Source organism: Scomber japonicus, chromosome 20 (assembly GCF_027409825.1).
Source record: "Scomber japonicus isolate fScoJap1 chromosome 20, fScoJap1.pri, whole genome shotgun sequence".
NCBI classification, from domain to species: domain Eukaryota; kingdom Metazoa; phylum Chordata; class Actinopteri; order Scombriformes; family Scombridae; genus Scomber; species Scomber japonicus.
The window spans coordinates 1,377,933-1,394,604 of NC_070597.1; the positions used below are offsets into that span (position 1 = coordinate 1,377,933).

General features: G+C 45.7%; 1 protein-coding gene across 1 annotated transcript in view; it reads right to left on the reverse strand.

Moving 5' to 3' along the window:
- Positions 1-2,452: 2,452 nt before the first annotated feature.
- The window catches only part of heatr1 (HEAT repeat containing 1), a 39,487-nt gene continuing 25,267 nt past the window's right edge, over positions 2,453-16,672 (reverse strand). Inside the window, exons 24-41 of the mRNA XM_053341666.1 lie at positions 16,337-16,455; positions 15,179-15,300; positions 14,947-15,075; positions 13,529-13,747; positions 13,284-13,413; positions 13,001-13,182; positions 12,611-12,663; positions 11,922-12,045; positions 11,583-11,723; positions 10,593-11,036; positions 9,539-9,727; positions 8,078-8,212; positions 4,714-4,818; positions 4,459-4,627; positions 4,090-4,244; positions 3,202-3,360; positions 2,990-3,098; positions 2,453-2,640 (exon numbers count right to left, since the gene is read on the reverse strand). Of these exons, the coding sequence (XP_053197641.1) occupies positions 2,552-2,640; positions 2,990-3,098; positions 3,202-3,360; positions 4,090-4,244; positions 4,459-4,627; positions 4,714-4,818; positions 8,078-8,212; positions 9,539-9,727; positions 10,593-11,036; positions 11,583-11,723; positions 11,922-12,045; positions 12,611-12,663; positions 13,001-13,182; positions 13,284-13,413; positions 13,529-13,747; positions 14,947-15,075; positions 15,179-15,300; positions 16,337-16,455 (2,773 nt within the window). The 3' untranslated portion in view covers positions 2,453-2,551. The remainder of the gene's footprint in view (positions 2,641-2,989; positions 3,099-3,201; positions 3,361-4,089; positions 4,245-4,458; positions 4,628-4,713; positions 4,819-8,077; positions 8,213-9,538; positions 9,728-10,592; positions 11,037-11,582; positions 11,724-11,921; positions 12,046-12,610; positions 12,664-13,000; positions 13,183-13,283; positions 13,414-13,528; positions 13,748-14,946; positions 15,076-15,178; positions 15,301-16,336; positions 16,456-16,672) is intronic.

Sequence of the window (16,672 nt, forward strand, 5' to 3'; positions counted from 1 at the left end):
GTGTGAAGTACATATCAAACCACTGTTGGCAGAGGAAACATATGAATAAAGATTAATTTCTGCTTTTGAACAGGTTCTGACAGACTCTCAGAGGAAATCTGATGTACTTACACACTCCTCCTCCTGTGACAGGGCAAACATGGCAACTTGCTGTGTGGCGGTCTTGTGCTCCATCACACCAATAATGGCGTTGCCTGAACTGTCTGTCTGACGTACCATCCACTCCTGCACCTGCACCTGCACAAAACAAGGACATCACATTGATTAGTATGGGGGATGGCAAAAATGTCAGGTGAAATTTGCTAACAATGCAGACAAAAGAGCATAAGAATACTCCGTCATGTGCTCCACCACGCCTGGTCGTTGGAGGTGCTTCAGGATGACCACTGCCTGGAGGTAGTACACAACAAAGCTGCACTCGGTCATCTCCGGGGTTGTACTTTTATCCACAAAGACCTTCGCCATAACTGGCATAAAGTCCTTCCTGGCAGCCCTCAGCACAGCCAAGCAGATATATGGTGTCAGCTGTTGTTGCTCAGTCAACATCATATGCCTATGAGAAAACAGATAAAATGTTATTAACAAATCATAACATTACATGCCACATTGCTCACATATCTATACTCTAATCCAGTTAGGTGGGTGAGAACAAGTAAACTTACCTCTTTTGGGTGATCTCTTTGCTCACTTGCTTGGAGCAGCATTTCTGCAGAGAAACTCAATGAAGTGTTTGCATTCCTCAAAGAGTGGCCGATCCTCGTGCCTCAGGTTGGTGTTGACTGTGTGGTACACCAGGAATCTGTCGGAAGAAGTACAAGTATTTAAGTATATGTATTTAAGCCCAATTATGTTTACTGTCTACACAAGTATTGACATTATATGAAAAAAAACACCAAATGCTCTTCAGGTAATTCTGCTGAGTTTGCTTTGTCAGCATTGCCTCAGAGAGCTCACGGAGGTACTGCGAGATCTTTTCCCTGTTCCTGACTGTCACAGCTGGCTCAAGGCCATGACAAACAAATGGAGATGCACCATTTTAAAGGAATAACAAATTGTGTGGAAGTCAGTAAGATCAGCAGTGTAGGATGTGCATGCATGGTAAGTATGGTGTGTGGATGTTGTATGGTGCACAAAAGGAAACCATAAGAACACAAACTAAAGCTGCTGCATCACCCGGGAAGGCAGGCGTCTGTCTGCAAGGGAAGAGAGATAATGAATGAGAAGCTGCTTACATAGGGAATCAGATCACTGGCCCAGGTGCTTCCAGTTACCCGATTACCGGCTGGCCCAACCCCCTGCCAACCAGCAATCCACACAAGACCACACTGCCAACCCCAGTGACATGACTGGCAGATTCAGTCATGTTTGCCGCGCGGTCATGGCCGACAGTAGCCTACAGTGCACCGGGTGGAGGAGTGAGGGTGTAGGATGACAGATCAGTCATAGTGAGCCCCCTTGTGGATGGCTGTAGTGGCTACAGGTCATAAGTCCGGCACCCTTCATAAAAGTGACACTAAAAACTCACAGTACTCTTCAAATAAAGTTTCTCCAACCGTGTTTGTTATTTTAGGTAGTTATTATCACGATAATCCATGTCCAAGAGTCCATCTCCCCGGATAAGATGGGGTTTATTCGTTATTTGCCACTATAAACACACTCTGACCTCCTCGAGCTTTTATTTTGGTACTTCCTGTTACCGGCATTTGAATTTGCATATTAGCTAAATATTTAGTTTCACTCACTCGAAACATTTAGATTTAGATTTAACATTTAGATTTAACATTTAGATTTAACATTTAGATTTAGATTTAACATTTAGATTTAACATTTAGATTTAGATTTAACATTTAGATTTAACATTTAGATTTAGAATTTAAATTTAACATTTGGATTTAAATATTTAAAATATCTCTAAGTTGACAAATATTGTTTTAAATGTGCAAAAAAGTGACTCTCAAAAATTCACACCAGTTTTTTAAACATTGTTTGAAGCTAAATGTGACAAAATGTTGCTGTTATTTTCAGCATGAGCCGCTTTACAAACGGCACCACATACATGCGCATTAACGCATTAACAACTGAGCCGCCTCCGTCACATCCACCATCAGAGCGCATGTTCTGCAGCTTCTGCAAACACAACGGGGAGTCTGATCTGGTGTATGGGTCCCACTGGCTGAAGAACCAGGCCGGAGACGTCCTGTGCCCCTACCTGCATCAGTACGTGTGTCCACTCTGTGGGGCCACGGGGGCCAAAGCTCATACCAAGCGCTTCTGTCCTAAAGTGGACATCGCGTACAGCTGCGTGTACACCAAGTCCAGACGCTGAACTGGCAGGTTCCTGTATCCTGTAGCTTCCTTGCATGTGTCATGACCCTTCTCAGCCACCGTACATTTCTCACAAAATGACAACTTGTGTGTGTTTGAGATATTTGGACTTAATTTTTTATTTTCTCTAAACAAAAACAACAAACTCAGTCTGATGGAGACGCTGAAATGTTTATTTCTTATAAAACTCAAAGGAACAGAGAGAAGTGTGAGGTGAGGGTCGGGGTTAGAAGTAGCTCTGCAGCGGCTCTCCCAGGATGTTCTCCATCTCCTGAACCACCTTCTGCACCTGCTGCTCCACCTCCTCACACTCATCTGGAACACAGAGTTACACGGGTTAACACACTGCTGCATATGTGTGTGTATGTGTGTGTGTGTATATATGTGTATGTGTATATATGTGTATGTGTGTGTGTGTATATATGTGTATGTGTGTGTGTGTGTGTATGTGTGTGTGTGTATATATGTGTATGTGTGTATGTGTATATATGTGTATGTGTGTGTGTGTATATATGTGTATGTGTGTATATATGTATGTGTGTGTGTATGTATATGTGTATGTGTATGTGTGTATATGTGTGCGCATATATGTGTATGTGTGTGTGTATGTGTGTTTGTGTGTGTGCGTATGTGTGCGTGTGTGTGTGTGTGTGCGTGTGCTTACCCTCCATGAGCTCAGCCAGGAAGGGGATGGTCTCTGGCAGCAGCACCATGTAGTTCTCCTTCAGTTTGGCTGCGAGCTCCATGAGCACCAACAGGGAGGAGAACCGCACCTGGGGGGGGGGGGGGGGGGGGGGGGGCAGTTACACACCAAGAGCCTGTGTGTGTGTGTGCGTGTGTGTATATATGTGTGTGTGTGTGTGTGTGTGTACTCACCTTGGAGTCGGTGTGTCTGGTCTTCAGCAGGATTTGGTAGTTGAGGCTCTTCCACAGCGCGTCGTCGGCCAGCGCCACAGAGAACTGACCCACACACGGAACCAGGTGCTGGGTCACCATCCGCTGGTACAGCTGCTCCCCACCCACAGTGTTCTCCACCTGCACACACACACACACACACACACACACACAAAGAGAAATATTCACAAATTTAGTGTTATGTAGTCGGCATTGAAACGGTCTCAGCTCATGTGGTCATGTGACAGGTGTGTGTCTGTGTGTGTGTCTGTGTGTGTGTGTGTGTGTGTGTGTGCGTTTTTCTATCCTGGTGAGGACTGAAACCTGAAATATTATTAACCTGTGGGGACCCACTCCTGGTCCCCACGGGGTTGGTTTTCCTGACTGTGTGTGTAAGTGTGTATATTAGCATGTTAGCTTCGTATTAGCATATTAGCTTAGCGATTAGCCCCCTGGGTTTCAATCCAACATTTGTTCAAATACTGAATATGAATTGTACTGTGGCTAACAGTGATGTCAGCTGTATGCTAATAGACGTTAGCATTACCGGTCCCAACGAGGGGGGGGGGGGGGGCAACATTCAGGTTTCAGATTTATGAGAGTTATTGATATTTCAAGTCATTTTTTGTTCAAACAGAATTATGATTAATTTAGGAGTTAAAATTACGTCTGTAGACCCTTTAGAAAGACTAGACCCCAGTCAGGGTCCCCACGAGGTCGTAAAAACGTGTGTGTGTGTGTGTCTCTGTGTGTATGTATGTGTGTGTGTGTGTGTGTGTCTGTTTCTGTGTGTGTGTGTGTGTGTGTGTGTGTGTCTCTGTGTATGTGTGTGTGTGTGTATCTGTGTGTGTGTGTATGTGTGTGTATGACCTGGTCCACCAGCGGTCCCAGCAGTGCGTCGGCTCTCTCCTTGCTGAGGAAGCGTTGCGTGTCGTAGAGGAAGATCTTCTGCAGACAGTCGAGCACGAAGCGAAGCAGCAGGTCGTTCTTCTCAGCGCCGTGCTCGCCTTCAAACACCCGCTCGTCTGAACATCCAAGACAGGAAGTAGATACATCAAGACAGGAAGTATATACACAACAAGACAGGAAGTACACACAACAAGACAGGAAGTACACACAACAAGACAGGAAGTACACACAACAAGACAGGAAGTACACAACAACAAGACATATATATAGAGATATATAATAGAGTAAATCATATTTATAAACCATAATAAAGAGCCGTATGTATCTCACCAGTCTTGGAGGCGTTGGTTTGTCTCAGCAGGTCAGAGAAACTCTTCACCAGGTTTCCGGCGAACAGGACGAACAAACCTTTGAGCCGCTCGGCGATGCGATCGGACAGTCGGTAGAAGGTCAGCAGACGATCTTTACTTCCTGTTTCAGATTTAGCCCAATCGAAAAGCTGATGGAGAAAACAAAACAAAAAGATGAAATATAATAATAATAATAATAATAACAACCAGAGCGTTCAGGTTGAGGCGGCGTTACCTTGAAGAAGAGCGGCCTGAACGTCACCTCCGACAGTTTCATCACCATGACGATCAGACAGTCGATCACTGAGCCCTCGACCTGCGCTGTGCTCGCCAGGTCACCCTGAAAGAGGAGAGGGGGGGGTCAAAGGTCAGAATAACGGTCTGCAACTGTCTGCAACTGTCCGCAACTGTCTGCAACTGTCCGCAACTGTCTGCAACTGTCTGTAACTGTCTGCAACTGTCTGTCCGCAACTGTCTGCAACTGTCCGTAACTGTCTGCAACTGTCCGCAACTGTCTGTCCGCAACTGTCTGCAACTGTCCGCAACTGTCCGTAACTGTCTGCAACTGTCCGCAACTGTCTGCAACTGTCTGTCCGCAACTGTCCGCAACTGTCTGCAACTGTCCGCAACTGTCCGTAACTGTCTGCAACTGTCCGCAACTGTCCGCAACTGTCCGCAACTGTCTGCAACTGTCCGTAACTGTCCGTAACTGTCCGCAACTGTCTGTCCGCAACTGTCCGCAACTGTCTGCAACTGTCCGTAACTGTCCGTAACTGTCCGTAACTGTCCGCAACTGTCTGTCCGCAACTGTCCGCAACTGTCTGCAACTGTCCGCAACTGTCTACAACTGTCCATAACTGTCTGCAACTGTCCGTAACTGTCCATAACTGTCCATAACTGTCTATAACTGTCTGCAACTGTCCGTAACTGTCCGTAACTGTCCATAACTGTCTATAACTGTCTGCAACTGTCCGTAACTGTCCGATACTGTCTGTCTGCAACTGTCTGTAACTGTCTGTCCGCAACTGTCTGCAACTGTCCGTAACTGTCCGCAACTGTCCGTAACTGTCTGCAACTGTCCGCAACTGTCTGTCCGCAACTGTCTGCAACTGTCCGCAACTGTCCGTAACTGTCTGCAACTGTCCGCAACTGTCTGCAACTGTCTGTCCGCAACTGTCCGCAACTGTCTGCAACTGTCCGCAACTGTCCGTAACTGTCTGCAACTGTCCGCAACTGTCTGTCCGCAACTGTCCGCAACTGTCTGCAACTGTCCGTAACTGTCCGCAACTGTCCGCAACTGTCTGTCCGCAACTGTCTGCAACTGTCTGCAACTGTCCGTAACTGTCCGCAACTGTCTGTCCGCAACTGTCCGCAACTGTCTGCAACTGTCCGTAACTGTCCGTAACTGTCCGCAACTGTCTGTCCGCAACTGTCCGCAACTTTCCGCAACTGTCTGCAACTGTCCATAACTGTCTGCAACTGTCCGTAACTGTCCGTAACTGTCCATAACTGTCTATAACTGTCTGCAACTGTCCGTAACTGTCCGTAACTGTCCATAACTGTCTATAACTGTCTGCAACTGTCCGTAACTGTCTGTCTGCAACTGTCTGTAACTGTCCGTAACTGTCTGTCTGTAACTGTCTGTCTGCAACTGTCTGTCTGCAACTGTCTGTCTGCAACTGTCCGTAACTGTCCGCAACTGTCCGCAACTGTCCGTAACTGTCTGTCTGCAACTGTCCGCAACTGTCCGCAACTGTCCGTAACTGTCTGTCTGCAACTGTCCGTAACTGTCTGTCTGCAACTGTCTGCAACTGTCTGCAACTGTCTGTCTGCAACTGTCTGTCTGCAACTGTCTGTCTGCAACTGTCTGTCTGCAACTGTCCGCAACTGTCCATAACTGTCTGCAACTGTCTGCAACTGTCTGCAACTGTCTGCACCTGTCCATAACTGTCTGCAACTGTCCATAACTGTCTGCACCTGTCCATAACTGTCTGCAACTGTCCATAACTGTCTGCAACTGTTTGCAACTGTCCATAACTGTCTGCACCTGTCCATAACTGTCTATAACTGTCTGCACCTGTCCATAACTGTCTATAACTGTCCACAACTGTCTGTAACTGTCTGTAACTGTCCGCAACTGTCCGCAACTGTCTGCAACTGTCCATAACTGTCTGCACCTGTCCATAACTGTCTGCAACTGTCCATAACTGTCTGCAACTGTTTGCAACTGTCCATAACTGTCTGCACCTGTCCATAACTGTCTATAACTGTCTGCACCTGTCCATAACTGTCTATAACTGTCCACAACTGTCTGTAACTGTCTGTAACTGTCCGCAACTGTCCGCAACTGTCTGCAACTGTCCATAACTGTCTGCAACTGTCTGTCTGCAACTGTCTGTCTGCAACTGTCTGTCTGCAACTGTCCGCAACTGTCCATAACTGTCTGCAACCGTCTGCAACTGTCTACAACTGTCTACAACTGTCTGCAACTGTCCGCAACGGTCTACAACTGTCTACAACTGTCTACAACTGTCTGCAACTGTCTGCAACTGTCTGCAACTGTCCGCAACTGTCCGCAACTGTCTGCAACTGTCCGCAACGGTCTGCAACTGTCTACAACTGTCTGCAACTGTCTACAACTGTCTACAACTGTCTGCAACTGTCTGTAACTGTCTGCAACTGTCTGCAACTGTCTGCAACTGTCTGCAACGGTCCGCAACGGTCCGCAACTGGCTGCAACTGTCCGCAACGGTCCATAACTGTCTGCAACTGTCTGTAACTGTCTATAACTGTCTATAACTGTCTATAACTGTCTATAACTGTCTGCAACTGTCCGCAACTGTCTGCAACTGTCCATAACTGTCCATAAATGTCCATAACTGTCCGCAACTGTCCGCAACTGTCCGCAACTGTCCGCAACTGTCCGCAACTGTCCATAACTGTCCGCACCTGTCCATAACTGTCTGTAACTGTCTGTAACTGTCCATAACTGTCCGCAACTGTCTATAACTGTCTATAACTGTCCATAACTGTCAATAACTGTCCATAACTGTCTACAACTGTCCGCAACTGTCTACAACTGTCCATAACTGTCCGCAACTGTCCATAACTGTCCATAAATGTCCATAACTGTCCGCAACTGTCCGCAACTGTCCGCAACTGTCCGCAACTGTCCGCAACTGTCCATAACTGTCCGCACCTGTCCATAACTGTCTGTAACTGTCTGTAACTGTCTACAACTGTCCGCAACTGTCTACAACTGTCCATAACTGTCCGCAACTGTCCATAACTGTCCATAACTGTCTATAACTGTCCGCAACTGTCCGCAACTGTCTGCAACTGTCCATAACTGTCCATAAATGTCCATAAATGTCCATAACTGTCCGCAACTGTCTGCAACTGTCCATAATTGTCTGCAACTGTCTATAACTGTCTGCAACTGTCTGCAACTGTCTGCAACTGTCTGCAACTGTCCGCAACTGTCTATAACTGTCCATAACTGTCTGGGGGTCAGAGGTCAGAATAGAGACGAGATAGATGGGTGTGTGTATTATAGTGTGTGTGTGTGTGTGTGTGTGTGTGTGTGTGTGTGTGTGTACCTGACAGTGCTCGGCTCTGAAGTCCAGCGCAGTGAGGAAGAAGGCGGTGAGCTCTGATTGGTGGAAGTTGAGCTGATCTTTCTCCATGTGTGTGATGTGTTCCTTCAGGATGCTCATCAGCGCCTCCAGCTGGCTCTGAACCAAAACACACGTCACTTCCTGCTTCCTCTTCACACATAAACACATCACTTCCTGCTTCCTCTCTTCACACATACACACATCACTTCCTGCTTCCTCTCTTCACACATAAACACATCACTTCCTGCTTCCTCTCTTCACACATACACACATCACTTCCTGCTTCCTCTCTTCACACATAAACACATCACTTCCTGCTTCCTCTCTTCACAAATACACACATCTCACACCTTCTGCTTTCCTATAACCCTTTATAGGACACTCATTGAAAGGAAGGGAGGGAGGAAGGAAGGAAGGAAGGAAGGAAGGAAGGAAGGGAAGGAAGGAAAGGAAGGAAGGATGGAGGAAAGAAGGAAGGAAGGAAGGTAGGGGGGAGGAAAGAAAGAGAAGGAGGGAGGGAGGAAGGGAAGAAAGAAGGAAGGAAGGAAGAAGAAAGGGGGATGGAGGAAGGAAAGAAGGAAGGGAGGAGAGAAGGAGGGAGGGAGGAAAGGAAGAAAGAAGGAAGGAAAGGAAGGGAGGAAGGACAGAGGAAATAAGGAAAGAGGGAGGAGAAAGGAAAAGAGGAAGGGAAGAAAGAAGGCAGGGAGGAAGGAAAGGAAGGAAAGAAGGAAGGAAGGAAGGAAGGGAATAAAGAAGGAAGGAAGGAAGAAGGAAGGAAGGACAGAGGAAGGAAAGAAGGAAGGGAGGAGAGAAGGAGGGAGGGAGGAAGAACAGATGAAGGAAGGAAAGGAAGGGAGGAAGGACAGAAGAAGGAAAGAAGGAAGGGAGGAGAGAAGGAGGGAGGGAGGAAGGACAGATGGAAGGAAGGAAAGGAAGGAAGGAAGGACGGAGGAAATAAGGAACGAGGGAGGGAGAAAGGAAAAGAGGAAGGGAAGAAAGAAGGCAGGGAGGAAGGAAAGGAAGGAAAGAAGGAAGGAAGGAAGGAAGGGAATAAAGAAGGAAGGAAGGAAGAAGGAAGGAAGGACAGAGGAAGGAAAGAAGGAAGGGAGGAGAGAAGGAGGGAGGGAGGAAGAACAGATGGAAGGAAGGAAAGGAAGGGAGGAAGGACAGAAGAAGGAAAGAAGGAAGGGAGGAGAGAAGGAGGGAGGGAGGAAGAACAGATGGAAGGAAGGAACGGAAGGGAGGAAGGACGGAGGAAATAAGGAACGAGGGAGAAAGGAAAAAAGGAAGGGAAGAAAAGGCAGGGAGGAAGGAAAGGAAGGAAAGAAGGAAGGATATTTTGGGATATTTACAGAAGTTACCAAATATAATGATTTGCCCAATAAAGGGTTAATAAACTCAACATACTGTAATAATTATAACGGGTTCAGATAATAAACTAACCTTCCTGTCCTGCACCATGGCGCTGTAGCACTTAGCGAGGGTTGGCAGCAGCACCCTGGGGGGCAGCTTGGTGGCCAGCGTGGTCCTCAGAGAGCAGAGACGCACCGTCAGCTGAGCGAAGGCGGAGGAGGAAGAGGAGGAGGAAGAGGAGGAAGAGGAGGCCTCGACCAGCCGAGTCAGCCGACACACCTGCAGGAACAGGAAAACAGGAAGTGATAAAGAAGCTGAACGTGTTTAACCCTTTAATGTTCATATTCTATCCTCACAGTTAACCACGACAGGAAGAGTCATCACATTTCAGAATAAAAGACATCTGTGGTGTTTTTACAAGCTGTTAAATTTGACCTGATTATTTTTCTATAAGGAGAATGAAACTGTGATATTTTACAGTTTCAGTATAAAGTTGATTTTTATAAAATGACAGTAAAACTTCACTGGGGGGGGGGGGGTTTAACATGTTTACGTTAAAGTTGAGTTAGGAAAAAGGATCAAATAAACATAAAATGCCTACCAAACAAAAAGAAAATGTATGGATTACTCTGATAATCAATTAAAGAACAATTAATCCATACTTTACTGATTAAACCAGGGGTGTCAAACATGCGGCCCGTGGGCCAGAACCGGCCCGCCGAGGGGTTCAGTCCGGCCCACTTTCCTTCCTGTGTTCTTTTCCTTCCTTCCTTCCTTCCTTCCTTCAATCTGTCTTTCCTCCCTTCCTTCCTTATGTTCTTCCTTCCTACCTTCCTTTTTTCCTTCCTTCAATCTGTCCTTACTCCCTTTCTTCCTTCAGTTCTTCCTCCCTCCTGTCTTTCCTTCACTATCTCTCTTTCCTACCTTTCTTCCCTCCTTCCTTTTGCCTGTCTTTCCTTCCTTTCCTTCTTATTTCCTTCCTTTCTTCCTTCTTCCCTTCCTTCTCTTCTCTTGTTCCTTCCATCTCTTTAATGATCCGGCCCACATGAGATCATATTGGTCTGTATGTGGCCCTTGAATGAAAATGAGTTTGACTCTTCTGGATTAAACACTAATGAATGAATGATGCTGATTGGTTACTGACCTGTGCGGTGGTGTCCTGCAGGTACGGGCTGATGAAGTTGGGCAGCGTCTCGGCGCTGCGCTGCAGGGCGGTGACGGCGCTCAGCAGATAGATCTCATTGGTCAGCAGCTCCTTGCGGTCACTGAGCGTGTGCAGCAGCGCCGGCATCAGTCGGGGCAGCTGAGGCACGGCGAGCGCTCGCAGCGCTCCGACGACCTCGGCCACGCACAGCAGAGCGCTGCCCGTCACGTTCTTCTCCTCGTCTGTTGCCGTGACGATGTCCACCGTCCTCTGCAGCACGGGCACGAACGCCTCCTGGTGGTCGCTGCCGAAACTGCGGCAGAGCAGCTTCAGGCTGTAGAGCGCCGTCTGCCGGTTGATGGCGACCTCCGCCTCCGTCACATGACCCGCACCTTTACCCACAATGCTCAGCAGGTCGCCGATCAGCTGTAAGAGCACAGTGACCTGCGAGGGAGGGAGAGGATTTATTATTAATAATAAACGTTATTAATTCAATCAAATATGAAAGAAAACAATAAAAATAGAATAAAATTATTGAAAGTAGTAAAATATTAGTATGTATGAGTGTATATTAATGTATATTAGTCTATATGAGTGTATATTAATGTATATTAGTCTATATGAGTGTATATTAATGTATATTAGTCTATATGAGTGTATATTAATGTATATTAGTCTATATGAGTGTATATTAATGTATATTAGTCTGTATGAGTGTATATTAATGTATATTAGTCTGTATGAGTGTATATTAATGTATATTAGTCTGTATGACTGTATATTAATGTATATTAGTCTATATGAGTGTATATTAATGTATATTAGTCTGTATGAGTGTATATTAATGTATATTAGTCTGTATGAGTGTATATTAATGTATATTAGTCTGTATGACTGTATATTAATGTATATTAGTCTGTATGAGTGTATATTAATGTATATTAGTCTGTATGACTGTATATTAATGTATATTAGTCTATATCAGTGTACCTGTTGCTCGTCCCACTGCGTCCTGTGCTGCAGTTTATTATTGAGCAGCTCCATCGCCTTCCTCCTGACAGAGGCCAGCTCGTTACCCATCAGCCCCCTCATCACCGTGATGAAGGTATCCGTGGGCAACAAGGCGTTCACCTTAAAAGGGGGGGGGGGGTCAAGGTATGTTGGTTAAAATGCATCAAGAAGTAGCATCACTGTAATTAGATACAAGACTACTTTAACCACTTAGTCATCGATAGTCATTCCTACAATATTGATATTGAGGTATTTGGTTAAAAGTAAGGTGATATTTGACATTGTCCATCTTGCCCCAGCTGAGTGAACCTAACGAACCTTGTCCAGAACATCGTAGGCTTTATTCAGCAGGACTCTCCAGAACTTGGCGGTGGGCTTGTCGGCGTTTTCCTCCACGCAGCGAGCGACGCTGTGGATGTAACGCAGGATCTCCTCCAGCAGCCTGAACACACAGGACACAGTCACACACTGTTTTAACATCTATAACGGTCTGCAACTGTCTGCAACTGTCCATAACTGTCTGCAACTGTCTGCAACTGTCCATAACTGTCTGCAACTGTCTGCAACTGTCCATAACTGTCTGCAACTGTCTGCAACTGTCTGCAACTGTCTGCAACTGTCTGCAACTGTCTGCAACTGTCCATAATGGTCTGCAACTGTCTGCAACTGTCTGCAACTGTCTGCAACTGTCCATAATGGTCTGCAACTGTCTGCAACTGTCTGGAACTGTCTATAATGGTCTGCAACTGTCCGTAATGGTCTGCAACTGTCCATAACTGTCTACAACTGTCTGCAACTGTCCATAACTGTCTGCAACTGTCCATAACTGTCTGCAACTGTCTGCAACTGTCCATAACTGTCTGCAACTGTCTGCAACTGTCCATAACTGTCTGCAACTGTCTGCAACTGTCCATAACTGTCTGCAACTGTCTTTAAACACAGAGGACACATTCACATACTCTTTTAAGGTCTGTATTTTTTGTGTCTTTACTTGAGTTTAAACTCACCCCTGCTGCAGCTGCTGCAGAGACTCATCAACGACGTCGCCGCAGTCCGCCACCTGAAACACATGATTCAAAAGTTCCTGTTAAAACTACTTTAACACCACATGCTGATATTAATACTGCTGTATGTGTGTGTTTAATAATTATTTAAATATAGCACTTTCCAAAGCTACAAAGAGCTTCACAAGGCAGCAAAACTACACATTTAATATGGGAAGAAAGCCAAAATAGATCAAATATATTTAAAAAGGAGATACATGAACGTTCCAATAAAATAAGGGAAGGACTTAAAAGAGAGGTGAATATAATTTTAGAGCCCTTGGTGACGTCTGCCAGGTTTAAACCAGAAGCTCATGTAATAAAATATCAAAAGCTTCAGCCTGAGTCTCTCACCTTCCCGATGAAGCTGGCCGAGCCGAGCAGCTGAGCCATGAAGGAAACGGACAGGAACTTAAAGTGTCTCAGCTCTTTGCTGCTGTGAGTCTCCAGGCTGAAGATCAACTCCTCCACCTTCTCCTCCTCCTCCTCTTCCTTCTTCTTGGCTCCCCTCCGGCCGACGGTGCGCTTCACTGGAGCTGCAGAGAACGATGAGGTCAGTTCATACACACAAAATAAACATAAAAAACATCTAAAATTAATAAATATGAAAAGTTTCGAGGTGGAATCAGATCCTCACCGTCGTCTTTGTCGTCAGGAAGCTGCAGCAGGAATTTCAGGATGCTGATGAGAGTAGAGAGCTGCTCAGAAACCTCAAACTGACCACACACCGAGATCCAGAAGTCCACATCTGGCTCCAGGGCTGCGTCCTACACACACACACACACACACACACACAGAGTAATGAACACACACATATATGTTTATGTATTAATTTAAACTATATATTTAATATTTTCAGTGGTTATAAATGTTGCTGCTCACCTTATCACCGTCGGCGGCCTGCGTGGCGTGCAGCTTGAACAGGAGGAGCATTAGGACCCAGAGGAAGCGGGCCGGGCCCAGCGTGGTCACCAGCTGACTGAGGATGGGCAGCCGCCGATGCTCGGGCACGTGAGGAAGAGCGTCGGCAAACACGTGCATGATCTTCGTCACCACGGCAACCACGTGAGCTGAAGACTGACCGTCAGAGAGACTGTGAGCCTGGAGAGGAGAGATGAGGAGAGGAGGAAGAGGAGAGAGGAAGAGGAGGAACATTAATTAATCTAAACTTTTCAAACTAGATGAGCCATCTGTTCTGTAACTTTGGTTGCTAAGGGCTGTCCATTCCGTTCTGTGGTTGCTAAGGGCTGACCATTCTATTCCATGGTTGCTAAGGGATGTCCATTCCGTTCTGTGGTTGCTAAGGGCTGACCATTCTGTTCTGCGGTTGCTGGGGGCTGACCATTCTGTTCTGTGGTTGCTAAAGGCTGACCATTCCGTTCTGTTGTTTGCTAAGGGCTGACCATTCTGTTCTGCGGTTGCTGAGGGCTGACCATTCTGTTCTGTGGTTGCTAAGGGCTGACCATTCTGTTCCGTGGTTGCTAAGCAATGTCCATTCTGTTCCGTGGTTGCTAAGGGCTGTCCATTCCGTTCTGTGTTTGCTAAGGGCTAACCATTCTGTTCCGTGGTTGCTAAGGACTAACCATTCTGTTCCGTGGTTGCTAAGGGCTGACCATTCTGTTCTGTGGTTGCTAAGGGCTGACCATTCTGTTCCGCGGCTGCTAAGGGCTGTCCATTCTGTTCCGTGGTTGCTAAGGGCTGTCCATTCTGTTCTGCGGTTGCTAAGGGCTGACCATTCTGTTCCGTGGTTGCTAAGGGCTGACCATTCTGTTCTGCAGTTGCTGAGGGCTGACCATTCTGTTCCGTGGTTGCTAAGGGCTGTCCATTCTGTTCCGTGGTTGCTAAGGGCTGACCATTCCGTTCTGTGGTTGCTAAGACTGTCCATTCTGTTCTGTGGTTGCTAAGGGCTGTCTATTCTATTCCGTGGTTGCTAAGGGCTGTCCATTCTATTCCGTGGTTGCTAAGGGCTGACTATTCTGTTCCGTGGTTGCTAAGGGCTGTCCATTCTGTTCTGTGGTCGGTAAGGGCTGTCAATTCTGTTCCACAGTTGCTAAGGGCTGTCCATTCTGTTCTGTGGTTGCTAAGGGCTGTCCATTCTGTTCCGTGGTTGCTAAGGGCTGTCCATTCTGTTCTGTGGTTGCTAGGGGCTGACCATTCTGTTCTGCGGTTGCTGAGGGCTGTCCATTCTGTTCTGCGGTTGCTGAGGGCTGTCCATTCTGTTCCGTGGGTTGCTAAGGTAGTTGCTAAGGTGGTTGCTTAGGCGGTTGCATCAGAGCAGGTATGATGAGGCTCAGACTCACCTGGATCAGAGCAGGTATGACCATCTGCACGGTCTTGTCGATGACTCTGAAGCTGTAAGCGTCGTCCAGCCTCATGATGTTCGCTCCCATGAAGGTGAAGATGGGCATGATGTTGTGGAGCACCTTCTCCTGCAGGGGGAGACACACCGTTATTCAGTCCTGTCTAAAACACGTTAAACTCTGTTCTCTCCTCCTCCTCCTCCTCCTCTGATGATGATGATGAAGGACTCACCGGGAAGATGGAGGCCACGGTGCCGAGCAGCAGCAGAGCGTGATGATGAGTCTGCGGCATGTCGGACGTTCTGATGACCTGAACCACCAACTCCACACTGAACCGGTCCTCATCCAGAACATCTGACAACACAGATTACCCAACATGCCTATGGTGAACCTTCTTCTTTAAAAAAATAAAACTGAGTTGAGAGACATATTTCTGGTGTGTGAATGTTTTGTAGGCTGTTATATTTTGTTTCATATACACTACACGTTGATTTATTTAACGCTGAGTTAAATGAGTAAAGCTACTTTTCTTAGATGTAGTTTTACAAATTACTGCCAGGCTGAACTACATGTAGTTTTAGAAGCTACGCTTGCAAAGTAGCTTCCCCAACACTGAGCACTATTACTACTACATCATAATACTGCAGTACTATTACTACTACAACATAATACTGCAGTATTATTACTACTACATCATACTACTGCAGTACTATTACTACTACATCATACTACTGCAGTACTATTACTACTACATCATACTACTGCAGTACTATTACTACTACATCATACTACTGCAGTACTATTACTACTACAACATAATACTGCAGTACTATTACTACTACAACATACTACTGCAGTACTATTACTACTACATCATACTACTGCAGTACTATTACTACTACATCATACTACTGCAGTACTATTACTACTACATCATACTACTGCAGTACTATTACTACTACATCATACTACTGCAGTACTATTACTACTACATCATACTACTGCAGTACTATTACTACTACATCATACTACTGCAGTACTATTACTACTACATCATACTACTGCAGTACTATTACTACTACATCATACTACTGCAGTACTATTACTACTACATCATACTACTGCAGTACTATTACTACTACAACATAATACTGCAGTACTATTACTACTACAACATAATACTGCAGTACTATTACTACTACAACATACTACTGCAGTACTATTACTACTACAACATACTACTGCAGTATTATTACTACTACATCATAATACTGCAGTACTATTACTACTACATCATAATACTGCAGTACTATTACTACTACATCATACTACTGCAGTACTATTACTACTACATCATACTACTGCAGTACTATTACTGCAGTATTCGTACCTTTGTCCACAGGTTGTCCGTCAGCTGACAGCTTGGTGCAGATGTTGAGCAGACAGCTGAGCAGCAGCTGTTTACTGTATTCCAGGTTTGTGTCGTCGGCTGAACTCGTTTCTAAACTCCTGAAGACAAACAAACATTAGTTTACTGACTGATGTTCAGCTTCAGTTTAAACTCGAGTTATAGAAAATGAACTAATGAACTAATTTAATAATTTATTGTCTTAGTCTGAATATTTACTGATTCCAGTTATGATGGAAGACAATCTGATAATAAGAACAAATGTAGACGAATGCACGAGAGAAATACAATGATTATAAGTTAAAACTATTTATTTAG